Source organism: Dryobates pubescens, chromosome 6 (genome assembly GCF_014839835.1).
Source record: "Dryobates pubescens isolate bDryPub1 chromosome 6, bDryPub1.pri, whole genome shotgun sequence".
Lineage (NCBI taxonomy): Eukaryota > Metazoa > Chordata > Aves > Piciformes > Picidae > Dryobates > Dryobates pubescens.
This window is the reverse complement of record NC_071617.1, coordinates 32,795,433-32,821,766: the sequence shown is the minus strand read 5'-3', so window position 1 is coordinate 32,821,766 and position 26,334 is coordinate 32,795,433. Positions and strand designations below refer to the sequence as shown.

Sequence of the window (26,334 nt, the reverse complement as noted above, 5' to 3'; positions counted from 1 at the left end):
ATATGTGCCTTTTAAATTTCTAGCATCTACCGAAGAGTGCCTTGATGTACTGGGTATAACTGAACATGGAAGTCAGAGCAGACTTGGAGCATCACAGATGGATGTTCCTGAAGAGGAAAGCCAGCAAGAACTACTTAGCAGAGGAAATCCTTTTCTTAAAGAAATGTTCAAAATGTTGGTGGAAGGAATCAAAGTATCCATTGTAAGTAATTAGATACTGTCCACATTTAAAGTATATTTCATAAGGCTCCCTTATTAGGAAGTTTTCATACATAGTCTTCTGTCCATAGATGCCTTTCTTACTGCATTTTAATTCAGCTGTGACATTAAAATCTCTGTTTAGCTTCCCAGTTATTCTGCAGTTTTAAAACAATAAATGCATATGTTCTGATTTTTACCTTAACGTTTAGCAAAATTCTCCTTCTTTAACAAGCAGACAAATGTTAAATAGACTCCTGTGCAGTCCACAAATTTGTGTTGCCTCTTAAATCTCAAGGTTTATGTTTGCAGCTCAAAAAAACTACTGTGCATTCCCAGGTGATGGACAGCTTGAGCAATTCGTATCTGTAATATATTTTGGAGTTGGGAAGGGGAACATTGTCTTGTTTCAATTGTTGCCAAAGGGCTGAGAGCTTTCTTTTTCGGCATACAAGTACTAGCCTGTCAACTTTTCTAAGGTGATCAGGTTTCACTTGGATGATTTTATACAGCTTCTTGTCTCTTTATTGCTCTTAAATTCTTTACAAAAAGTAGCTTGACCTAATTTTCTTTCTAGCTCTGGAAAATTCAGTTTGTTGGGTCTGTTATCTTTCCATTATGCTATACTTGAAGTAATTCTCAAAGATGGCAGTTTATTTGTGAGTCCAGTGCCTGTTTTTTCATGATTTAGGGTAATCCATTCAGAAATACTAGCTGATCTAGAAGGGCTAGTCATTAAAGTAAGCAAACAAAACCAACCTTTTGGTTTTTAAACCCTCTGCATCAGTTGTCACTTTCTGGATTTTTGCATAGTCCCTCTAACTGAATATCTAGTTTAGCCACAAGCTGTATTCCTAATATTTGCAGATTGGGAAAAATATGCTTATTTTAGTAGAATGAACAACCCTTCTTTCAGTTTTAGTAGAATGCTTTTTAATCTATAGAAATAATCAATAGACTAAAATTAAGTCTGTCTTACCTTTTAATCATATTATCTGTGATTTATTTTGCAATGTGAAAAACTTGCAAAAAGGAAGCCCTAACTCTATAACATCAAAGAATTGTCTGTTTCACTCAGGGCACCAGCAGAACGAACACACCCAAGCACCAGTGGAAAAGAATCCTCGTGTCTTGTAAGGACACATTCCGTACACAACTTGGGAGGCTTCTTGTGCACCACTTCTCTCCAGCAAGGCGACTTCAAGAGAGAAAGCAGGCTTTGGAGATGGTACATGAAGTAAACTATCAAGAGATTATGCGCGAGTGTCTTAGCCCAACTTTGCAAGTAAGCTCAAAAGTTTGAAAGAAGTTTAACACTTGCATTCAAGTTTTCTCTTTAAAGTTTACAGTTATTTAGAACTGCGTGTGGCTCAAGTTGTTCACTGCTGGTTTAAGTGTTTACTGTAGTGACAAAGTTATGTCATACCAAATGCCTGTGTGTAGCCCTGCAATTGCCATATCCTGAGGGTAGACAGTGTTGTGTAAGAGGCAAGATAAGAGTGTCTGGTATGCCGACTGTAGCACATCAAGCATCACATCTTCAGTGTAGTATGAAAGCGAAAGTTGGTGCTAGTTTTAAAATGAAGAATTTTACCAAGCATAGTAGAACTTACGGTATCCTGAAAAAGCAGATTAGTGAAGGAACTACTCTTGCCTTGTGACTCTAACTGCAGACTTCCTGAATCTTGGAAGAATTGATTGGCAGCCAAGTTCTCAATCAAGTAGTACTCTATCTTCTGTTTTTTAGCCTTTATTAATTCTTAAATTTGGGTTGTATATCCTATGCTCTTATCTCAAGTAGCTGATCAGTTTCTGCTTTTCTGGCTTTTCAGAAAAAAAATCTTTAACTGTATTTTGTAAGCTAGAGAGAACACTTTTTTCTTTAGAGCCATGATCAGAAATTGGGTAGGAATGTTGCTGTTGGAGATCTTCAGGGAATGAAAGAATGACATGAATTATGTAAGGTGTGCCACAGTCACTGTACACTACGGAGAGAAAGTTCTTAGTCAATGAACACATGACAGTTGGGTGTTTCTGATCACATACATTATTGATTTGAATTAACACTTTCACCAGTAAGGAAGGAGCTGCTCTAATAGTAATTGCTTCTTTAGGTGAGTATGGTGCTGAGTACACTCATGACCTGTCTGCTTAACTTCATTATCTGTGAGCTTTAATTTGATTAATCAAACAGGGTGCGGCATTCTTGGCAGGCAAAATTAGGAGTCTCTGGCACATGTTTCCTGAAGTATGAAACAAGGCTGCAGGAGCTGAGTCCTTGTAGGATAAATACAGCTGTCTTGTAAGCCATAAAAAAGTTAGAAGATGCTGGGGGGAAATTTTTCAAGTGGAGGATTAAGTTGATCATAATCTCTTTAGTTTTGTAAAAGTTTATCTTAACGCAACCATTTTTTTTTTTTTTTTAAAATCACAGAAAAAATAGTAGAAGAAATCTGTCCAGTCTGACAAGAAAAGGGAATAAGGTGGAGGGAGGAAAAAAGCCTGTTCAGTTTTGTATTGTGGAAATGAGAATGGCCATGCACCTGTTTTCCCCTCTTCTCTTCTCTTCTTCCTTTAGCATGGACCTAAACTGATGCTCTACTTACACGACTTAATGTACAATCACAGTGATGAAATGACCAAAGAAGAACAAACAGTAGCAGGAGACTTTGTGAATACCTTGAAATGTTGTGGTTATAAATGCATTCCCCTGAGCCCACAACCAAAACCAGATCTAATAAAAGCTTTGAAAGAGGTTTGTGAATAAATACTACTTCAAAAACTGGGTATTTCTGAGACAACTGTCTGTTACATGGAGTCAGAGTTCTACTGCAAACATCTGTTTTCCTTTGTTAGTGCATGGCTTATGCTTTAGGGGGATTCTCTTTGGGTTCTGACTGTCACGTGCACTCAGCACTTCACAGCAAACTCGTTATTAATGCTTCTTGGTTAAGCATATTACTTAACCCTGGCAAAGGTGAGAATTGATAATAAGCTACTAGTATGTTGCATTGTTAGGAAAAATAACTTATATGGATCCTTGCAGAAAAATATATCTGAAAATGATAAAACTTTACTAACTGAAATGTCTTGATAGTTTTAAATGCTGTGAAGATATCAATTGAACAGTTTTGCTAGCCTTCTTTTTTTTTAACTAGCATGTCCTTTAACCTCTGCTTGCTTATTTTTTTCCATTTGGAAAGTAATATATAAAATTTCCATTCAGGATCAGAAGAAATATGAAATGGAAGAAGGGGTAAACAAAGCTGCATGGGAGAAGACAATGAGTAATAATCGCCAAAAGTAAGTGCCTTCTTAATGGGGCTGCAAGAAGTCTAGGAGTTAGCTGTTTGGCATAGGCCCTTCCAAGCTGCCCATATTATGGATGCTTTTTCAAACTAACAGCATTACTCAGCTTTCAGAATTGTTTTTATTTTACCATTTAAAAAACAGCTTGATGGCAGGTATATGCATTTGGATAAGTTGTATAATAAATGGCGTTGTGTAAACTTCAAAATACTGAATAATTTTTTGGCATTTCCCATGCAGTTTTACAGCTGTTGTATCTGGTCAGTCACTTCTTTTGTTGCTGTGGTCCAGGCAATTCAATGTAAGGCAAATGTCCCTGCAACTAACTGTGCTATTCAACAAATAAAATATTATATTCAGCATAGTGTTTGAACATTGTATGAGGTACATGAAATCAATGCTGCTTGGCATAATGTAAATTTCAGTAGCCTGTGGTAGATTAAAAGGTTCTTTCCATTAACTTATTTTTATGTCAAACCCTGAAATGTCAGCTCTGAAATACAGACACAGAGGCTGCTTCAATGGAGGCAGCTGTAGTAGCTGAAAAGTTCAGTGTAGTCGAGTCTGTCCAGATATGCAATAAGACAACTAAATGTTGGCTAACTTAAGAGATTTGAGTATTGATAAATTACTGTTCTTACTTCAGATTTTTGTTGTCATGAGTATTCAGTAATTAGTGAGGTATGCTGATACATCTGATTGGCCACAAGTAATAGCTTTTTTGAAGGATAAGAAGCAAAAGGTGTTCATGAGTCTCTTGTGAAAATTGTGTTGGCTAAGTTGCTCTGCATCTGCTATAACAAGAACTACCACCAAACATTTTATATTGACGCATGATAATGTGTTTTGTAAGAGTTTTGGGTGTCTTAAACACCCTTTCAGTGTGTTTATTGGACATTTTAAAACACACCTCTTTTTCAGTCTCTTTCAACGTCTGGATATAAAATCTAAAGACATCTCTAAAATAGCTGGAGACATCACACAAGCTGTCTCTCTGTCACAAGGAATGGAAAGGAAGAAAGTAATTCAGCACATCAGGGGGCTGTATAAGGCAGAGCTAAGTGCCAGCAGACATTGGCAGGAACTTGTTCAGCAGCTTACTCATGATCGGTAAGTTGTTCTGTCATCTTGGTGACAAAGCAGGAGAGTATCAATGCCAGACATGCACTTCACATGCTACTTACCATCTACATTTCATGTGCCTCTTTAAAATTAGGATGACTTAGTTTTGCTAATCATTCAATGGTTAAAAATATGCTTGATTTATTCTTGTATTTTCTAGGGTGACAAGCTAAGTACTATTTCTAAGCCTTTTTAGACAGGTTTTTTGTCAGATGTGTTTTGCTGTACCTAACAGAATGAAGAATGTTACAAAGTTTTTAATATCTTGCATTGACAGACTAACAAAACTTTGTAATGTTATGTTAGCATCCAGGCTGATCTGCATACAGTAAAAGATGTTAAGTCTCAAGAAAAAAAACAAAACAAAACAAAATCCTTTTTACCACTGCACAGCTGGGTTTGTGTCATGTTTGCAGCAGCAGTTTTCAAGACTGGGTGCATAGTATTGCTGTTTTAATCAGAGTTAATAACTTCAAGAGCAGTCCTACAGTAACAGCTTTAGAGTAGTCAGTGGGATAGCTCATGAAAATAACCTACAGAATTCAATCTTTTGATACACTGGGCAGTTACTTCTGAAGAAGTACTACTGTGAAACTTCTAGCTTTCTACTATTTAAAGAAAACCAGAAGGAATAAGCATATATACTGCCTCTGCTGCCAAACTCTGACCTATTTTGTGGGGTTTGTTTGTTTGTTTTTTCAGAGCACTCTGGTATGATCCAGTCTATTACCCAACTTCTTGGCAGCTGGATCCAACAGAGGGCCCTAACAGAGAGAGGCGCCGCTTGCAGAGGTGCTACCTTACTATTCCAAATAAGTACCTTCTCCCTGACAGGCAGAAACAGGAAGGTAATTATAACCTCTTCTAAGAGTATATCTGAATTGTAATGATGACTACTAGTGCATTCTTTGTGTTTTTAATAGGTGTGATAAAAACTCCACTGTCTTACCTATTTGAAGACAAAACACATTCTTCTCACTCTTCTACTGTAAAGGACAAAGCTGCAAGTGAACATATAAGGTAAGATTTGGTTAACCCCTCACTTTCTCACTTTCCCATTTAAATGAAACAATACTTGCATATCAAGTGACATAAGAGACAAATATGAAAAATGATAGGTTTTTTGCTGTACTCATAAGGAAAAACTCAGAGCTGGATGTTTTTGGAGTCTTAAAACAAGACTTATCTCTGTGACTTCAAAAATTGGTAAAAAGAAGTACTATCAGGTGTGATATAGGGGTGGAACTTCTGTAGGATAATCTGATGGAATTTCTTTATCCTTGGTTACTGAAATTAAGACATGCAATTCTGGTAGGTATTTCCATCAGTGTTCAAAAGCAGATAGTGTTTTCATCCTCTGCCCTTACCATTGTTTTACTCAACTCTGTGGATGTGTCACTTTACCACCTACAACAGGAACTGCCTAAAATAACTGCAGAGGACACAAAGAAATCAATACAAATACACTAATGTGCCAGTCCAGAAAATTGAAGTTCTAATTGAAGTTCTATGTTCTTTCTCTTGGCATTTGAACCTTTGGAGTTATGGTGTTAAAAAGTTGTTCTTCATCATTAGCCTTTGAGGCTGTTAGTTGTAGATGTATGGTGAAAGGTGCATAAATGCATAAGCTATAATACTTTGAAATATTTCAGAGTTAATAGAAGATGTATAAGCGTTGCACCTTCTAGAGAGACTGCTGGTGAACTGCTGCTAGGTAAGAAGAATTCCCAGTCCCTATTAATACACTTTTTAAAAAGATTTTGCTGTGTATATATAAACTTGGTTGGTGTGATTTAGGGTTTTTTGTTGTTTGGGTTGGGTTTTTTCAAGCAATTATGCTGTTGGCTGACTTAAGTGTGTTAGGCAGACTGATATAGGAAGTATTTCTTGCACATTGTTTACATGAGAGGTGTTTGGAATGTAGTTAAGTTTTAAAGTTGCAGAGCACTTGCTAAAATATGTGGTATGATAAATTCTTCCAAACACTGTCTTCCTCCGGTACTAGTCTTTGGTAGTCTTGACTCCTGGACACTGTTCATATAACAATAAGAGGCGTTATACAAATAGTATTATCATGTACTTTCTTGCAACTGTTTTTTCCTCCAGGAAAATGTGGCATGTATTTTGTTGAAGACAATGCTTCAGACACAATGGAAAATTCGGTAAGCCTGAAAAGCATTTTGTCCAGCTTTAAGTTTTCCAAACTATGACCGTAAGTAACTTGTCTACTGTCACTGAGATTTGCCAGAATAGTTGGCCTTGTCCAGGGACCTCTAACTCTAAACTGATCAATTTGGGTTCAGTGTTACTTCTCTTTCCTCTGTTGGTGGAATCTGTGGTGACAGCAGCAGACAAAGATGCAGGCCTGGGGCTGCAAGGGAATGAGCAGGGGTGGTATGGCAGGTATCTGCATGTGCAGAGCTTGCTTTGATGTTCACCTGAAATGACTTTAGAGGACACAGTCTCAAGCTGCTCTGGGGAAAGTTTAGGCTCAAGGTGAGGAGAAAGTTCTTCAGAGAGAGTTGTTAGCTGTTGGAATGGGCTGCCCAGGGAGGTGGAAGTCACCATCCCTGGAGATGTTCAAGAGGGGATTGGACATGGCACTTGGTGCCATGGTTTAGTATTCATGAGGTCTGTGGTGACAGGTTGGACTTGATGATCCTTGAGGTCTCTTCCAACCTTATTGATTCTATGACTTGCCTTACTGATAAGCCGGAGCACTAGGAAGCACAGAAACCCACAACTGTATGAATGGTGGTGTACTCCACAGAATCTGATTCTTGGATTTGCTGTTATGTAGGATTGTTCTAGCTTCCCCCTTACCATATGCTAGAGAGGACTGTGCCCTGGGGGATACTAGAATTGATCTAATCCTTCTGATACGCAAAGACTCTGATGTACTAATTATGTTAATACAATCAAAAGACATTTAGAAAGAAATAACTAAGATAGGGGTTATACTGCTGAAAGTTGTGAACTATTTTCAGGGAGTTCTTCCTTGCATCCAATAAACACAGAGTTCCTGTGGTTTAAGATGTTAACAACTGTTCTGCTCCTTTGTCCTTTGTAGAACTGTCAGAACTAGAATTCATGGCAACACTTTGGTTGCTCTGATGGACTGTCCAGTATTTTAGCTGAAGAGCCAGTGAAAGTATGGCATTGCTTGCTAGTGTTGGATGGGGAACTGGAGCAGCGGAGGAGCATGTGATGATGTCCTGCCCACAGCTTTAAGGAGATAGGGGAAACATGTGAAGAAAATCACATCTTGAAGACCCGATGTGGCCCTGGGCAGCCTGATCTAGTTGGAAGTGTCCCTGCTCACTGCAGGGTGGTTGGACAAGATGACCTTTGAGGGTCCAACCCCATCCAATCTGTAGATCACAGCAAAATTAAGGTTTGCTTTACAGTGTGCTCTGTGGTTATAAACTGGCTGCATCAAAGGGTTTGTTTAGAAAATCTATTATTTAAAAATAACTTCTTCAATTGCAAATTCTGCAGAGTTTTCATGGGGAAACTGAACCAGCATCATTTTCTTGGACCTATGAGGAAATTAAGGAAGTTCATAAGCGCTGGTGGCAATTGAGAGACAATGCTGTGGAAATATTTCTAACAAATGGCAGAACTTTACTCTTGGCTTTTGATAATACAAAGGTAATGTGGCACTGATGCATAACAGTATATCAAAGCATTTTGCTGTGTCTTCACAACATATGAAATCGTGTATTACTTTAAGGAGACTTGTTGCATGGACTAATTTAGGTTCTGCCTAATACATTTGAAAAAACTTTCTGCATTTTTTGTTTGTAGACAAACACAATCATGTTGTAAAACACATCTCTGTATGAATTCATTCAGAATCTTAGTGATGCTAAACATTTTTCACCTACAGCAGATATCTGGAAATTAGTGAAATGAGAGGAACTTACTGAGTCTTGGTAGTTTGAAGCTTTTAAAATTATATGATTAAATCTATGGTATTTTCTTCTAGGTCCGTGATGATGTGTACCACAACATCTTAACTAACAATTTGCCTAACCTTTTGGAATATGGAAACATTACTGCTTTGACACACCTGTGGTGCACAGGACAGATTACTAACTTTGAATACTTGACTCATTTAAACAAACACGCGGGCCGTTCCTTCAATGACCTCATGCAATATCCAGTATTTCCTTTTATACTTTCTGACTACACCAGTGAAACGCTGGACCTAAATGATCCATCAGTATATAGGTAATATGAAATATTTAGAATGGGTTATTTCCAAATAACTGAGCTGATCATCCAGTTTAGCTTTTTAACTTTATTCTACTAAACTCCACATAATACATGAATGGAACTATTCAAGGGCATTTCTCATCCAGAGTAACTTGGGCATTTTACATTAAGTGGCTGCTTCACCTCAGATGTTCAAATAAAATGCTGGCACTGAGTGTATATATTCAAAGGATGCTAGGAATTGGACTTTAATGCCTAGTCCACATGTATGTTTAAATTCATGTGGTTAAAGATGTCCAGGCCAATTAGTGAACGTTAAATACAAAAGAAAATAATATTATAAATTATTTGTCCAGTTACAAATTATATTGTCTCCATTGTGGACAGATCCAAGTGACTTGCCCCCCCCCTTGATAGATTTCCGTTAAGCCAGTTTAACACTTGTATGTATAAAGTGTTTGACAAAGGCATTTTGCATTTGCTTGCCTGTTACTGGGCTGTGGAGTAGCTTTTGGATTGGAGTTTGCCCATAGAACTAACTAAAAGTGGCCTTTTGCCTTTTTATTTTCTGAACTCTCTTGCAAAGTGCTATTAAGTTTTGCTTGCCCTTTTCATTATATTAAAGGCATTATTCTTAGTAATGCATTACTAAATGATGTGAAGCAATATCTTTGTAAAAATGACAAGCTATAAGTGCTATTTCTGTTACAGAAATCTGGTCAAACCAATAGCTGTGCAGTCTAAAGAAAAGGAAGATCGTTATGTGGATACTTATAAGGTAGTCTGGATAACGTTTTTGCTTCTTGCATTTCTTCTGTGTGTAAATGATATGGAGGCTTTAATTTCTTTAACATCTATTGATGGGGGGCAGGGTGGTGGTGTAAGAGAAACCACAAATCCAGTGTGTTATGTCTATGGAATTTTCATTCTGCATATGCTGTGTTTCCTGGGAATTGTTTTGTAACATACTTAGAACCTCTTTGTCTTCGGAATGTTTTAAAGGTTGTAGGAAATAGCTATATGCTGGGCAATGAATGCGGCTGGACCTTCAAATTTATGTCTGTATCATCATGATCTAGTAGTGTTGTGTTTTTTTTTTTCCATTTAGTATTGAAAAGGCAATGTAATGACTGTCATTTGAATTGGCTTAAGATTGATACCTAACTGCATTGTAAAAGCGATTGTCTTTAGACAGTGTATTTGATTCCAAATTGCTTTTAAACTAAAAACTTGAGGGCTTATTCCTAAAAAACTCAGGCAAGCTCTTATTTTCATTACTGGAATGCTAAGTAAGATTTATTTTTTTTTTTTAACTTGTGTTTGTTTCCCCCCTACTATTTTTCTAGTATTTGGAAGAAGAGTATCGTAAAGGAGCACGGGAGGATGATCCAATGCCCCCTGTACAACCATATCACTATGGATCTCATTATTCCAACAGTGGAACTGTGCTTCATTTCCTAGTTAGGCTGCCACCTTTTACTAAAATGTTTTTAGCCTATCAAGGTAATGTTACTTTTGCTTCCACTGCACTTCACCATTGGGCTTTTCCCAGTGACCCAGGAATGCTCTGTTACTGTATTTAGCATAGTTTATCAATTAAATAGCTGAGTTCAGTAAAATTAAATCTGTTATGTTTTCACAGTAGACCCATTCTGAAGTTATCAAGCTAGACCATAAAGCTGTACAGATTGTATTTATACCTCAGTTTGTGTGGAATAAAAAGCTGACCTATGTTTGACTTGAAGTCCATGTGTAACACAGTAATTGAGACGGAAGAATTCTAAATGTTCTCAGCTAACTGGAGAGCAGTTAACTACTTGAAGGTGCAGCTGTGTAACTGTTATTGTGACCATCATCGAGGTAACAAATTCAGTTTGTACTTCTTTCCAGATCAAAGTTTTGACATCCCAGACAGAACTTTTCACTCTACCAATACAACCTGGCGACTTTCTTCGTATGAATCAATGACTGATGTAAAGGAGCTTATCCCAGAATTTTTCTACCTTCCCGACTTTCTAGTCAACAGAGAAGGTATACTAAGAGGATAACTGTCAAAAACATCTCTATAGTTTTTCTCAGTTTCAATCCATAGGCTTATTTATATCCCTTGACTGAATATGTTAAAGTAGTAGATGCATGGGAGAAATCTGGCGTTGTTATGTAGGCCTTAAGAGAAGGTTCTTCATAATGATGTCAGAGAGGTGCAAAGGAGCCTCCTGTGGTCTGAATATGCACAGCTTCAATGTGTTTGAGGGGGACTTCATAATGGTGCTACTTTGTTCATTTTGGCAGTCACTGTGCTTAGTGGTTAGCTTTCACGGAACTCTGAAATCTTTTTGTGAGCTTAATGTCAACTAAAATGTTGGAATGTTTACTCTCCTGTTTTCTAGGCTTTGATTTTGGAGTACGTCAAAATGGTGACAGAGTTAACCATGTCAATCTTCCACCTTGGGCCCGCAATGATCCTCGTCTATTCATCTTGATTCATCGTCAGGCTTTGGAGTCTGACCATGTTTCCCAGACAATCTGTCACTGGATTGACTTAGTGTTTGGTTATAAGCAAAAAGGGAAGGCCTCTGTTCAGGCTATTAATGTCTTCCATCCTGCAGTAAGTATTTGTTAAGCAGTACCTTTTTGTTCATCCTGCTTAGTAACTTAATACGGAAAAGTCCAGCCTGACTTGCTTGGAAAACTTCCAGCCTGGAGCAAGATCCCTTACTTGAAGGCTTTTGCTATTTCAGTGCAGAATTGATAAGTTCCCAGGGAGTGAACTGTTGTGGAACTTAGTGAATTTGTTTTTCTTCCCTTGACACCGGCATGATGGATGATTAGCTATGGAATTTATTTTCTGGGTAGCTGATTTCAGTGGTGTTATGGGTATTGTGTTTGTGCATACTTGTCTGTCTTATTCAAAAGAAGCTTTGCATTTAGATTGTGTTGCAGCTTTTGATATGATTTACAATAGTTGAGTTTGTCCCAAGCTCATTATTTGTATTCTTCCCTTCATATACATCTTGTTTTGTTCCTCTAATGGGCATTTTCTCCTCCAGTAAATTTAATTTCAAGCTTTCATTTAACATAAAGACTTCTGGAGTTTAACTACTTGATTATAACATGGATGGCTTTGATCCTTACTATGAGAAGGATTGCTCAGCCACGCGGTCCTGGTTTCAAATGCGTTTTGTGCATTTAGTGTTTTTTCTATAGCTGGAAGAGCTATAACAGTCTTTGGTAGTGGTGCCTTTTCCTTTTCAAGAGGCCACCCAAATGCTTGCTTTCTTTTTCCTTTCTTTGTGCTTAAGTATTGATTTAGTTAATATCTTAAATTTCAAGTATTATATTTGAGTGTTCATTTTTAAATTTTTTGGTAAGTGACAAGTCAAGGCATTTTTCAGTGAAACTGAGGAAACATGTGTGGTACACAATTAGGGAGGCATGATAAGCAGTGACAGGAAAGAATTTACACTCTCCTGAAACATGAAGCTTCCTCCTTCTCCACCCCAAACCAGTGCTTTAATATGTTAATTAAAAAGAGATAGAGAAAACAACCTTTTTTGATTTTTATTATTATCAGCAGCCCTTCTGCTTTTGCACAGGTTAGTAAAGGTTTACTAAGAAAACCCCTTTGACAGAAACTAGTCATGGAATATATGTAGGAGCAGCTCCCATGATAAATCCTAGTCATATTTATCACAAATAAAGAAGGGGTGACAAAGTTACTGGTCTCAGTGGGTCTCCAGTTAGCACAGCCATTGTGGGATGGCTTCTGGCTCAAGCCTTAACCAAACCGAAGAGTCTAGCCTCTAAATTTGCGTGCACATGTTGACAAATCTTCCCAAAGACAAATTGGACAACCTTATTCTTGCTTATCCTCCTTTCTTTTTTTCTCCTCTATAGACCTATTTTGGAATGGATGTTTCTGCTGTTGAGGATCCTGTTCAGAGAAGAGCCCTTGAAACAATGATAAAAACCTATGGGCAAACACCTCGCCAGCTGTTCCATGCTGCACATGTTAGCAGACCTGGGTCCAGGATTATCATGGAAGGCGAACTTCCTGCTGCCATGGGATTACTAGTGCAATTTGCTTTCAGAGAAACCAGAGAACACACTAAAGAAATAATGTATCCAGTACGTCTTTTTGATTTGCAAGATGGTTTCATTAACATTCATATGCTGTAATTACTGTACCATTATGCTTAGTTTCCTTCCTAAAAGTGGACTTACTACTTATATTGTACTAAGCGAACAAAAGCCACACAATCATAATTAAAGTGATACTGGAATTAAATTTTGTGGTTTCACTATCACTTAAAGTGACAGTGACATATACATCCAGTTATAGCAAATAGGTTTTGGAAGGCATTTCACCTTTCAATGATGAATTCTGCCATTTGTGTGAAAACCTGTAGCAGGTAAACACATAATATGCTTTCTTGCATCCTCAACTATTTCATTGTCCGTAGGACAGATCCACTTTCTTTACTTCAAACAATTGTTTTCCCTGAAGTCCAGTGAGAAACTAAATTCTTGTGTTTAGAAGAAACCTGTATTTTTCACTAAACCGCCTGAACTACAAGCTTATCTCAACCTTTAAAGTGTGAGAATGTCCTTAAGACTAATTGTTTAGTTGGTAATACTACAGTGCTTCTTATTTGGTAGTGTTTTTAGAATGCTTCAGCAGTCTTTACCTTGTGGCTCCTTATAGGACTGATATGAATATAAACTTCCCTTACTAATGAGGTTATACTTTCTGAAAAGTATTTTTCCACCTTCTAATTTGAACCTTGTTTGTGCTTGTTTTAGAGTCCATTACCATGGATAAAAGGGTTGAAGTGGGGAGAATATGTTGGTTCCCCAAGTGCTCCAGATCCTGTTGTCTGCTTTAGCCAGCCTCATGGAGAAAGGTTTGGCTCTCTCCAGGCTTTACCAACTAAAGCTATCTGTGGTTTGTCTCGCAAGTTTTGCCTTTTGATGATATACAGCAAGGAGCAAGGTATGAATTTGTGTTTATTCTATACATGCACAATGCATGTGAAAACTAAATTAAATGCTACTATTATTCTCCAGCAAACTTGCCACATTTAGCCACTTTTGCTAAAGACTGATTTATAAATCCAGTAACAGCTTCCACATGTGTGGTATCTTTCCTGGAGGTTGGATTTTGTGTACTTTGAAAATTACAAAACTACATAGAGGCAGCATCCTGTAATTAAGTTGATGGTTTTCATCAAAGTGACTGAAGCATGAGGATGCAACTTCAGAATTTGCCAGTGGTTTCAGTCCAAGAAGAACCTAAGAACAGATGAAAAGAACATGTGGCAACAGAAAGGAAAATTAAAGGGACTCTTTTCAGAGGCTAAGAATGAGGAAAGTTACCAGTAAAAGGCAGAGGTTGAAGGATCTTCTGCTCTCAGATAAACACTGTGAGAGATTCCTATTGATAATGTAGAAACAGGTTCTCATACCCCTGGGTTGTTCATAATATGTACTAGTGAAAGTTTTTTTAAAAATAAATGGCTTCACTTTTAGCCAATGAAAATAAGTAACATTCTTCTTCACGATTATCAACAGTCATTTCTCTATCTGGGATATGTTGTCAGCTTCTTCCCCTTCTCTCCACTCAACAGATGAAACATTTTTTGTAAGCTCTCTGGAGAACACTGCTCTTAATCTGTCATGTATTATGAACAGTTTAAAGCCATAGCCTAACAGAATATACCTTCTTTTGAAAGTTCAGGGGGTTTTATATCATATCTTATAGTAAAACATGGACCTGAAATGTTTCTTGTTGACTGTTGAAGTGTGCATATGTGACACAATATTATATGCCTTCCTCCAGGTGTGAGAAGCATGCATAGTACTGACATTCAGTGGTCAGCTATCCTGAGCTGGGGATATGCGGATAACATTTTACGACTGAAAAGCAAGCAGAGTGAACCTCCAGTAAATTTTATACAGAGTTCTCAGTTCCATCAGGTGAAAAAAATCAGGCTGTTGGTTTTCAATTTAATATTGCTAGTTTAAGTGGGGGCCTGACTTGGCAGTATGTTCATTCATCTTGGACATGAGCATCCAACAATTAATTGGTTTTAATCTCTTTGATTCTCCTTTGGAATGTGTACCTTATTGTTCCAGCGTATCTTGTTCCTGGATGTTTTTCTCTACCAGGTTAACACCCCAACCAAATGTATTTGATTTTTGTAGCTTTTCCTTCCTATGGAATATTGGTATGGGTTTCTAAAAGCTTATGTTCTGGGCCAAGAAAAATGGATACCTGAAAACTCTAGATGCCTAGCATTAGAAGCAGAACTGCACTGTAGTTTAGGATTCTTCTGAAAAAGATTGCCTGAAAGGTTGTTATGGAACACTGCATAATCTCCATTACATTCCAGTGGCTGGTGATATTCCACCAAAACTATTTTGACTGGTAATGTGGCCGTAGATCTAGAAGTCTGCAGTAGTTTACTTCTCTTTAGCTCTGAATTCTGTGCTACACAGAATTTCTCCCTGTACTTTGTTTCTTAAGTGATAAAAAATATGACCTATTGGCTATCTTAAGATAACCAATAAAGAATTGGTCTGACCAAAAGCTCTGGCCTATTTAGAAAAACATGTGTTCTAATGTTTGTTTGTTTTTCCCCTGCCTTTGTCTTTCCAAGGTAACAAGTTGTGCTTGGGTGCCAGACAGTTGTCAGCTGTTCACAGGGAGTAAATCTGGTGTCATCACAGCATATATGAACAGATTCACTAGCAACACAGTAAGTTCCTTTGGTTAGTACTTGTATTAAACAACTGTACTCACTATTAGTCATCTTGTTTAAAAAAGGCAATGTGAGCAAAGGGGGTTATATTAGACTCAGGACAATTTCAAGTTCCTGCTTATTTTCAAAGGATCCTCTTTGATATTGCTAAATAGATTTATCTCAGCATGTTCATTTGTTTGTTATTAAGCTGCTGCACACACTACTAGCCTTTAGTCAGCCCTCATCACCTTGGTACATAGAGCTCTGACTATACTCAGTACTGCCTGGAACTGAAGCTTTCTTACACAATGAAGCTCCCCTCATTAAAGAGTAACTTTCTGTGATGAGTGAGCCTTTCAAATCCTTAACCGAATCTGTGGAATGCATTGCCCCAAAGTAAATAACACTTCAAATGCAGAAGGCACTTATATTGCAGAGAACTAGGATGAAACCTTCCACAGTATGTATATTAACCACTAAGCCTCTTTGCTTTGTGTTATTCCTCAAGGGAATAAGTTGTGAGGAAGGAAGGGAGAAAAGTAAGATGCATTTGTTTAATGCATGATTGAAAGATACTGAGCTATTAGTAGAAACTGCCCTGATGCTATGTGGTAATGTGTATGGTATGAAAGTATAAACAGAACTTTAAATTCATTATCTGAATTTCTGGGCTTTTCAGTCTAACTTTCTCCAGCAGTAACTTTTGCTTCTCATAGTTTTAAGAGTTTGCAACTTTGTTGACAAATCATCCTGTGTCTACAGGATTACCCATCACAACAACTAAACTGAACTGATTTCTCAAGTTTCACTTGATTACAGATACGAGTATTGGTAAATGCATTTCTAGTATTGCACTCCTTGGTGCTCTTGAATCACTACATTAGCATGGGCTTAGAGGACCCTTGGCATGACCTGCTATGCCTGCCCAGTTTCCTGCTTCCAGCAGTGGCATACACCTGGTGCTTAGACTGGAAATACTACAAACAGAGTGATTTTTCTCCTTGGCTTTCTTCCAGTTTCTGCCACTCAATTCCTTAGCTCAGCAGCACTTGGAGTAGAGCTTGAAGCCTGCAATCTTGTCAGTTGAGTCTTAAGTCAGGCACCTTAAATGCTACCCAGCATAGTGAATTTTTAAATAACCTGTACTGAGATCTGGAGTCTGGTTAAATTTTTCTGAGATGCTAAAACACAAACACAATATACTTGCTTTCTGTAGTGCTAAAAAGAAACTGGGGCTCTGATTAAGTTCCCTGCATTTCCTAGACAAAAGTGATTTTTTTTTTTCCCCCCAACTGCACAGATGTTGTCTTTGAGACAACTGAATTTCTCAGCACTGTCAGTTTTACATGCCCCAGGCAGACTGACCTTATGCCAATTTTTGTAGCTTCTGTTGAGTCAGTTACCCAAGTTAGGGCTGCAGGGAATGCAAACATGCTTCCTAGCATCTGTTCTGTATGCATCTTGTCAGCTGTTTGGTGATAAAGTGGACAGTTTGTTATAATGCTGTATTTGAAACATGAGTATTTTGCCTTGTTTCCCATTTATGTAAATTCAATGTGTAGGCATAAACCAGTTACCATGTTGTTGGCATGCTGTCAGAATTCAAAAATGCTTCCATGTTGTACTTAAGATGCTCTGTTTTTCCTAGCTTTTATTTAAGATAGTCAGGAAACAAAGTACTGCTGTGATCTGTCTTGAAAAATAAGTCATACCTTCATGAAAACCTCAGCCAAGCGTTTCTGGTTGTAAAAATTATTCCAGCCTTCACTTGCTGACTACTAAAGTTACAGTGCTCAGTTCTGTTTTTAAGGTAATGATTTGTTAGAGTAAAATTGGGCAATGATGATAAATTCCCCGCTCAAGTGCTGTAGGTGATCATTTGGAGTAGCCAGCAGAAAGAACTACTTTAGAAGGTAGATACATACATACCTGCATGTTCTTCCACATCTACATACTGGTTTAGGGGCTGGCATCTAAAAGCAAGTGGGAAGTATAAAGAGGAAGATATGTTAGTAATGTGGTAATTATTTCATAGCTTATTAGACCTGAATACAATTGGTGCTAAAATTCTGGTTTGTCTCATTACAAAACTACAGTAACACAGTGAAAAAAATCAATAAGCCTTTGCTATTAATACTATTGAGAGAGTCTGTTGAAGGGGAATCCTAATTTCAGTTCAAGTGTTGAAATGCAGTACAGCAGCAAACACTTACAGTGCTCCTCCCATTTCCTTTAAAAGAGTTACCAAGTCAGGTCTTCAGGTAATTGGACGTCTTGCATGTTACTCTTACGGGGAAAAAAGGTATAATTTTTCACTGAACTGAGCAAGGATTAAAGACGTATCTGCCATCTGTGTGAGATGCCACACTGTTCTGAGAATGACATCTGGATACTTAAGTGTATCTGTCTTGGACAAAATGCTTAGCAGCAAGAGCAAAGCAGCAGGTCGTCTTGTTGCCAAAAAGTATATTGACCTTTGCAACGTTATATAGATTATAGTGTCCTTTTTAGTGCAGGAAAGCATGTAAATTTTTGACAGAGTTAAACAGATAAGATAAAAATATACATGTACTTCTGCTTCCAAACTTATGGTAGACCTGCTAAATGCACACCTCATAAAAATGCAGACAGTGTGCTCTGACATGTGAGGAAATAAGCAGAAAACTTTTCATTTCTTTCACAAAGATGATTCTAATTCCTGTACAGCGAGTTGTCTTAGTTAAAGCATATTCTCATTAAGCAGTTTGCAAGTTCTGAATCATTTCAAGTGTCATTTGCTGCTTTCATTTTTATCCAGAATTTTCTATATTTAAATGTGATTTGCTGCATATTTTTCTGATTTGGTATCACCAAAAGACTGAGCATGAACTTGAGGAATTCCCACTGATTTATTGTACACAGTGATTACTGCTGAGCTGAGTTTTCCTTCTGTGTTTCCAAGTGCTTCCTCTCAATGCAAAAATATTGAGGACTGTCAATTTGCTGTCATGTGATAAAAACAGTCCTGCAGAAAACAAATCAGCTGGTATCAAGATGTGTAACTGAGACACAAGTACAAATCTCTTCATTTTAATTCAGTGGACAGCATCAAAATGTTTGCTCAGACTAAAGCACTGGAAGCAAAAAGTTGAACATTAATAGTATGTATGCCTTATTGCATTATAGAGCATTAAACATAATAAAGCATTAACAATGTTGCTAAACGGAAAACATTAAAAGCAGTGGCAACCATTTATTTGAATCTAAGAATTAAACTTCATGTTTCATCTTGCTGTTTTTCAGCCTTCAGAAATCGAAATGGAGTCTCAAGTCCATCTGTATGGTCACACAGCAGAAATAACAAGCTTGTTTGTGTGCAAACCATACAGCATAATGATAAGTGTCAGCAAAGATGGAACCTGTATCATATGGGATTTGAACAGGTACGAGTATACATGTAACAGGTACAAATATTTTCCAATGGCTTTTTTTAAGCACATGTTTTCCAGCTTTTGGGTATCTTTACCCTCTTAAAGTTAACTGAATTTGTTCCATGTATATCTTACTGTGAAGTCCAAACCCTTACTATTTTTTTTTTCTTCCATGAAGGGTACTGAAATTCCGGAATACGAAGAATACCATCATTGTGCAAAATGTTGACTGAAATCAATGTAACTCTTAGAAAAGGTTCTGGAGGAAACTATTTGAGTCTGAACTTCAAACTTGTTCTTTTTGTTTTCAGGCTGTGCTATGTCCAGAGCCTGGCTGGACACAAGAGTCCTGTTACTGCAGTTTCAGCTAGCGAAACAACTGGTGATATTGCAACAGTCTGTGATTCAGGTATATTTGGCAGTCAAGAAAGCTGTTTTGACTTGCAAACCAAATAAGTTGTGAGACTTGCTATTAAATTAGTTACTGAGTGTGTGCTGATCATCTGAATGTGTTTGGTCAATGTTCTTGCCTAGCAACATAAACATTTCTGTGGAAATGATTAGGCAGATGTTTGAGTAAAATGTAGAGATATAAAAGCTAACAGCTTGGATCTCTTCATAAATGGACTTGAACTTTCAACAGATTGCCGGGAGACCCAAATTCCGTGAAGCTGGCTGCTTTCATTTTAACAGAAATTATTGAAGCTACAGTGCTTCTGAGGAGTACAGTATATTACAGGACAACAGAATTATTGTTGCTGGTTCTATCACTTTAAATGCTTCCATACCCCCAGAAGCAAACAGATTCTCCTCCATCTTACTTAAAAGCAAATTTTGATACTATCGTATTTTCCACATAGTACTGTTTCTGCATGAGAGCATAAAGATCTATTTGAGCATTCTATTTGAGAATGCTCTGAAATACTCAAAAGGACCAGACTGACTGTGTGGGAAGGAATGGGTTTTAAAGCAGTAGCTAGAGTATAAGTCTGATAGACTCTAATAATCCTGGATAATAAGGTTAACTGTGCTTGATACTTGAAATACTTTGCTTTAAATGCAAGCCAGAGTACAAGAACCAGCTGTTCAAAGTTGATAGTATGAATTGCCCCTTAGTGCTTCCCTGTTAGTGCATGGAAATTGGTCATTTAAGAGTAAATTTGTATAGCATTTTGTAAGTATAATGTTCCATAACATTGCATGTCTTCTAAATCACTGCAGCGGCTTCATGGTTTGCAGATTCCCTGTCACAAAAGGAGGGAAGAAGTAATTGTTTCCTGGGGCACACATCACTCCATTATTTAAACCTTTTGATCTTTCAAGAGGTGAAACTCTTCAGCACTGAAAGGTTCTGCAGCGTAGACCTAGCTGTGGTCTAGGTTTACATTTTAATACTCCCATATTGTGTTCTGTTACAGTTGGAGGGGGTAGTGATTTGAGACTCTGGACAGTTAATGGTGATCTCGTGGGACATGTACACTGCAGGGAAAGTATTTGCTCTGTTGCATTCTCTAACCAGCCTGAAGGAGTGTCTGTCAACGTGATTGCAGGGGGGCTTGAAAATGGAGTTGTAAGGTAAGTATTTTGACACTTTTACTTACTAAAATGCTTTATAACTCAGGCTCACAGTTTGAGAGCATGTAGCCAGATATGCTGAGATACAGAAGGTGGAGCAACTGTTGTTCAGTTTTCAATCTTAGTAGTTGGTAAATAGGTTATGTTTATCACTGAAATATTTGTAAAATTAAATTGTAAGAAAAATGCCTTTTTCTTTCAGACTCTGGAGTACATGGGACTTGAAACCAGTACGAGAAATAACATTTTCGAAGTCAGCCAAACCTATTATAAGGTAAAAAGATCTCAAGTAGACAAAAAATGAATTTTTCAATTTGGGGGGTGGGGGGAAACCACAAACAAAAACAAACAACAAAACCCCCTCCAAACAAATAAACAAAAAAGAAAATTGAAAGAAAAAATTACCACCACCACCACAACTCACAAACCAACAAAACAAAACCACAACAAAATAGCTTTCAGTGTTGAATGTGGATTTGACATGAGAACAAGAGGTAAACACCCATGTCTAAAAACAGAAATGCAATCCTACTAATTATTCATGAAAGCAAAATGAGCACAAGGGTACTGTATTTGGAATGACAGTAATAACTAGGTTCTGCTGCTGGCAGATAGAAATTAGCAGGATTCCCTTGAAGTGAACAGTAACTACTTTTCTTAAGTTTAATATTTTTCCCCAGGGTCTGCGAGGAAAAAAAATCATAGGATAATCTTACCTTTGTGAGACTCAAATAGTTTTTTCCTTTCTCAGAAGTAAACGACAACACTGCATTTTCCATGACTTTTTTTCCTTTCTCATGCTGGAGGGAAACTGTGGAGAAGGGAGTAAAGAGGACTGCCGAGGAGCCTGGAAGCTCCTGTTTTGGAGTGCTTGTCTAATTTTGAGTCACCATGATGATTTATATAAGCAGTATTATTCTTAAGCCATCTCAATTCTGTATTTTGAAAACAGACAAAGGATTGAGTCTTTCATATCCCCAGTGATATAGCAGTCCGCACAGAGGTCTTACAGTTATGCCAAGATGTTATCATCTTCATGTTAGCATAGTAACAAATCACTCTGAAAATCTTTTTTGACCATTGATGAAATATAATTTAGTATCCAAGCCACTAATCACCATTTTTAGAACTAAAAAACCATTGTCTGATAGCAGCTGTTGTCTCTAAATCCTTTAAGAAGCATATTTCACAAAGCTTGTTGATAACGATTTAGTAGCTATTGAGTAATTTAAAGTTTTCTGCTTAAATGAGACAGAAAATGGATGCTGACCTTCATGCTCTGTAACATTACCCATGATATGTATGAAGAGCTTTACTATTATTAAAACTCAAGAAATGGCTGAACATAAGTTCTGTGATGTGCCCTGAAATGTGATGGATTTCGTTTCTGCTTTGTTAGCAAGCAAGTTCAGAGGGCACTGAGTTGCATTGCTGGAAAGTCTTCCTCTCAGTGGAAGGGGCAGCTTCTGCTGATATTTGCCCTACCCTTTTCTTTGAAGTAGCAGGAAATGAGTACTAAAGTGCATGGCATGTCAAAGTGCCAGACAAAGCTGTAGTTCAGCCTCTTTTGTTACAAAAATGAGTAAGAAGATATATGCAAACATGACTATGTTAATGTACTCAGTGGGGCTCACAAGAGAGCTAATCTTTGGCTAGACTCTTACAGGGTTTGAATGTTTTTTTAGCATTTTAAATAGCCAAATATGATATGAAAATATATTGTCATCTTCTTTTTCAGCCTTACATTTTCCTGTGATGGTCATCACTTGTTCACAGCTAATAGTGATGGAAATGTTATAGCTTGGTGTCGTAAGGACCAGCAGCGCCTGAAGTTACCCATGTTCTATTCATTCCTTAGCAGCTATGCAGCTGGGTGACAACTATTTTTGCTGCTAACTCATGTCTCTGATGCACTTTAAATCTGAAATAGATTCTAGAATCTCTTATTTAACTGGATTTTGAAGTAGTTTGAATGTCTCTAGAATGACTGAACAGATTGGGGTTTTTTTAAGAGCAGTCTAAGTTGGTTGTAAAATTGCATATGTGCATGCACAAACTTGAAGCATATACAGGTCACCAGGAAGCTCTGGTCATATACTCCAATACCAGCAAAGTGACTCATAAATGCTCTAACATACAAGTCAAAATGCTGCAATATAAAACATAATCATTCTTTTCAAAACCCCTTCATGGAATGAAGCATTTTTAAAAACGGATGGCTCGTGCGTATTTACCCTCTTGTGTTGTAAAATAGCAGCAGCATAAAGTTCTGTAAATATGTACTACAATGTCAGCATATGTATATCTGAGGAGCTGAGCATGAAATAGTTAGCTCTGGGATAAGCAACCCAAAACTTAAAAATCCAAGACCACTTAAAATTGCTTTTTTTGAGGAGCAAAGAATTTAGTAGGTGCTTTTTGCACCATTTTATGGTATTGTAATGCTAAAAATTGAATTTATATTTGTAACTTTTGCCATCTTTTCTGTAGTACAGGTCTTTACAACAGGCAAAACTCAAAGACACCTCATAGCAAAAGTGAAACAAATTAGATCATGTTTCAGTTTTGTGGTATTCACTCCCTTTTTACCATCTAACATTTTGTAGCAGAATAAATGTTACATACTCATAAAACTTATCTTCCAGAGCTCTAAAGTAAGTTGATAAAGGCACAGATGTTCTCATGATCTAGTGTCATTGATGTTCAATACACTGTAAAATGCTGGAATCTGACTGCTTGAATAATCAATGTTTATAGGCATCAGATGATTTTGAAGAGTTTGCACAGTTATGGTTTATAAATTGTTGTTCATTCCTAGATGCTGTTTTGGAGAGGAAAGAAATAAGCCTCTGTTGTGAAAGGCTTAAATTCAAATTCTTAGGCCAGAATAAAAATCAACATTTCAGGTAATGGTTTTGAAAACCTCTAACCTGACACCATTGAATGAGTGCCTACTAGTCATGTGACTGGTCAAACAGGAATGCTACACAAGCAAAATGCAGTTACATTGTTCTTTTAAATTGCTTTGCTTTTTCATGTTGGGAACATTCTGTTACTGCCATACACACAAACTGCTGTCTTTCTCATGTTTAAGTGTTCAGAACACTGTATACAAGAGAGTAAACTTGTGATGAAGCTGACACACTCACAAGAAATCATTATATCTGTTTTGAAAACTGCAAGCACTTTTCAGAAATTGTTGAAACTTCCTGATTGGAGAACATTTCAAACTAGAGAAACCTTTCAAAAATATTCTCATTGTCCATGACACAGAGGCTGATCTTTGGTTAAACCAAGGAAGTGGCTACATACTATAGGACTTCCAAATTGCATATTTTGTAGCAGCATTGTATGGGATGGCTTTAGTCATGTTTTCATTGTCTAAATGTTAATGTGAGGCCCAAATACAAACTGAAAGCTTCCTGGCTCGTGTTGATGTGCTTTATGTAAGAGACAAATGAAAAATATTGTTGGTTTGGGGTGCTTTTGTGGGCCTGGTTTAAGGTGTTGCTCAAAAAGTCTTATTTTTCTAAATTAGAATTCCACTTGTTACAAACCAATATGCAAGTTGCTGGCCTTGTGAAGAGTGCAATATTATATTTTTATGTAAAAGATTTTTTGAGGCAAGGAATATTTATTCAGCTTAACATTCTGGAACTATTAAAATAACATTGCAGAAGTATCTGTGCATGATGTACTGAAATTTCATGTAAATGTCACATTCCACACTATCTTTGTATATACATTGTCACATTGTTGCATAATAAACAACTCTTTGTACCAAACTGGAATGATTATAAACATGCTTTGGAGTTAATGTTACTTTTCTTCTTTTAGAGATCTTGTACACTTCACTCCAGATCAGTTTTTCCTGGTTCTTCGGTATTTTAAATCATGAAGCGAGGAAGTTCTGTTTATGGACTACATCAGGTGGCTGTCAAACTGAGAGCAGGGGAAAATAACAAGATTGAAAGTGGGAAACCCTAGGCATACCACTGTGCACATGTCCTTTCTTCACATAGGATGCTAGACTACAGCTGCCTCATCACTGAAGTGGGTGGTGGAAGGGGGGAAGCCTGTGGATGTGGTCTACCTCGACTTCAGCAAGGCCTTTGACACCATCCCCCACAGCAAACTGCTGGCTAAGCTGTCAGCTTATGGCTTGGACAGCAGCACTCTGCTGGGTTGAGAACTGGCTGGAGGGCCGAACCCAGAGAGTCGTGGTGAATGGTGCCACATCCAGCTGGCGGCCAGTCACCAGGGCCCAGGGATCAGTGCTGGGCCCCATCCTCTTTAATATCTTCATCGATGATCTGGATGAGGGGATTGAGACAGTCATCAGCAAATTTGCAGATGACACCAAGTTGGGAGCAGATGCTGGTCATTTAGAGAGTGGAAGGGCTCTGCAGAGGGACCTCGACCGACTGGACAGATGGGCAGAGTCCAATGGGATGGCATTCAACAAGTCCAAGTGCTGGGTGCTGCACTTGGCCACGGCAACCCTATGCAGAGCTACAGGCTGGGGTTGGAGTGGCTGGAGAGCTGCCAAACAGACAGGGACCTGGGGGTGTACTGATTGACAGCCACCTAAACATGAGCCAGCAGTGTGCCCAGGTGGCCAAGAGGGCCAATGGCATCCTGGCCTGCATTAGGAATAGTGTGACCAGAAGGAGCAGGGAGGTCATTGTGCCCCTGTACTCTGCATTGGTTAGGCCACACCTTGAGTACTGTGTTCAGTTCTGGGCCCCTCAGTTTAAGAAGGACATTGAGACACTTGAACGTGTCCAGAGAAGGGCAACAAGGCTGGGGAGAGGCCTTGAGCACAAGCCCTATGAGGAGAGGCTGAGCGAGCTGGGATTGTTTAACCTGGAGAAGAGGAGGCTTAGGGGTGACCTCACTGCCCTCTACAACTACCTGAAAGGTGATTGTAGCCAGGAAGGGGTTGGTCTCTTCTTGCAGGCAACCAGCACCAGAACAAGGGGACACAGTCTCAAGCTGTGCCAGGGGAGGTTTAGGCTCGAGGTGAGGAGAAAGTTCTTCACTGAGAGTCGTTCGTCATTGGAATGGGCTGCCCAGGGAGGTGGTGAAGTCACCGTCCCTGGAGTTGTTCAAGAGGAGATTGGACATGGCACTTGGTGCCATGGTCTAGTTATGAGGTCTGTGGTGACAGGTTGGACTCGATGATCTTTGAGGTCTCTTCCAACCTTGGTGATACTGTGAGGGCAAGTGACAGGTCAGGATGTAACAGACACATACTTGAACATAGGAAGTTCCACCTACACAGGAGAAGGAACTTCTTTACTTTGGGGGCACTGGAGTGGGCTACCCAAAGAGGTGGTGGATTCTCCATCTCTGGAGTCATTCAAAACCCGACTGGACCCAGTCCTGTGCAACTTGTTCTAGGTGCACCTGCTCTGGTAGAGGAGTTGGACTTAGATGATCCCCAGAAGTCCCTTCCAGCCCCTACCATTGTGTGATTCAATGAAAACTTGACTAAGATGGGGAAAGTCAGAAAAGCAACTCTAGTTTCTATGAAGGAAGCAAAAAAGGTGCTGGGTGGTAATTGGATGACTGGCATCAATGCAAGCCATCTGATACAAAGCACTTCCTGTTAGAAGTCAGGGTTTGGGAGACATTCATGGGTGCATTTACGCCACTTCAAGGATTCTGTGGTGAATATATCACCTGCTTTGCTGCCAATGAACTCTTAGTTTTCTTAAAGCACAAAAATAGAAACCAAGTAATATCCAGGATCTAGA

The 26,334-nt window shown here is 38.3% G+C and overlaps 1 protein-coding gene across 1 annotated transcript in view; it reads left to right on the top strand.

Moving 5' to 3' along the window:
• The window catches only part of LYST (lysosomal trafficking regulator), a 74,403-nt gene extending 51,617 nt beyond the window's left edge, over nucleotides 1-22,786 (top strand). The window contains exons 30-53 of the mRNA XM_054162276.1: nucleotides 24-202; nucleotides 1,277-1,483; nucleotides 2,777-2,953; nucleotides 3,425-3,501; nucleotides 4,429-4,617; nucleotides 5,332-5,477; nucleotides 5,553-5,649; nucleotides 6,282-6,343; nucleotides 6,736-6,791; nucleotides 8,128-8,280; nucleotides 8,618-8,862; nucleotides 9,559-9,625; nucleotides 10,194-10,350; nucleotides 10,738-10,878; nucleotides 11,238-11,455; nucleotides 12,745-12,975; nucleotides 13,651-13,840; nucleotides 14,687-14,823; nucleotides 15,507-15,605; nucleotides 18,873-19,012; nucleotides 19,312-19,409; nucleotides 20,419-20,575; nucleotides 20,778-20,849; nucleotides 22,314-22,786. Coding sequence (XP_054018251.1) covers nucleotides 24-202; nucleotides 1,277-1,483; nucleotides 2,777-2,953; nucleotides 3,425-3,501; nucleotides 4,429-4,617; nucleotides 5,332-5,477; nucleotides 5,553-5,649; nucleotides 6,282-6,343; nucleotides 6,736-6,791; nucleotides 8,128-8,280; nucleotides 8,618-8,862; nucleotides 9,559-9,625; nucleotides 10,194-10,350; nucleotides 10,738-10,878; nucleotides 11,238-11,455; nucleotides 12,745-12,975; nucleotides 13,651-13,840; nucleotides 14,687-14,823; nucleotides 15,507-15,605; nucleotides 18,873-19,012; nucleotides 19,312-19,409; nucleotides 20,419-20,575; nucleotides 20,778-20,849; nucleotides 22,314-22,452 — 3,434 coding nt within the window. The 3' untranslated portion in view covers nucleotides 22,453-22,786. The remainder of the gene's footprint in view (nucleotides 1-23; nucleotides 203-1,276; nucleotides 1,484-2,776; nucleotides 2,954-3,424; nucleotides 3,502-4,428; nucleotides 4,618-5,331; nucleotides 5,478-5,552; nucleotides 5,650-6,281; nucleotides 6,344-6,735; nucleotides 6,792-8,127; nucleotides 8,281-8,617; nucleotides 8,863-9,558; nucleotides 9,626-10,193; nucleotides 10,351-10,737; nucleotides 10,879-11,237; nucleotides 11,456-12,744; nucleotides 12,976-13,650; nucleotides 13,841-14,686; nucleotides 14,824-15,506; nucleotides 15,606-18,872; nucleotides 19,013-19,311; nucleotides 19,410-20,418; nucleotides 20,576-20,777; nucleotides 20,850-22,313) is intronic.
• The last annotated feature ends 3,548 nt before the right edge of the window (nucleotides 22,787-26,334 follow it).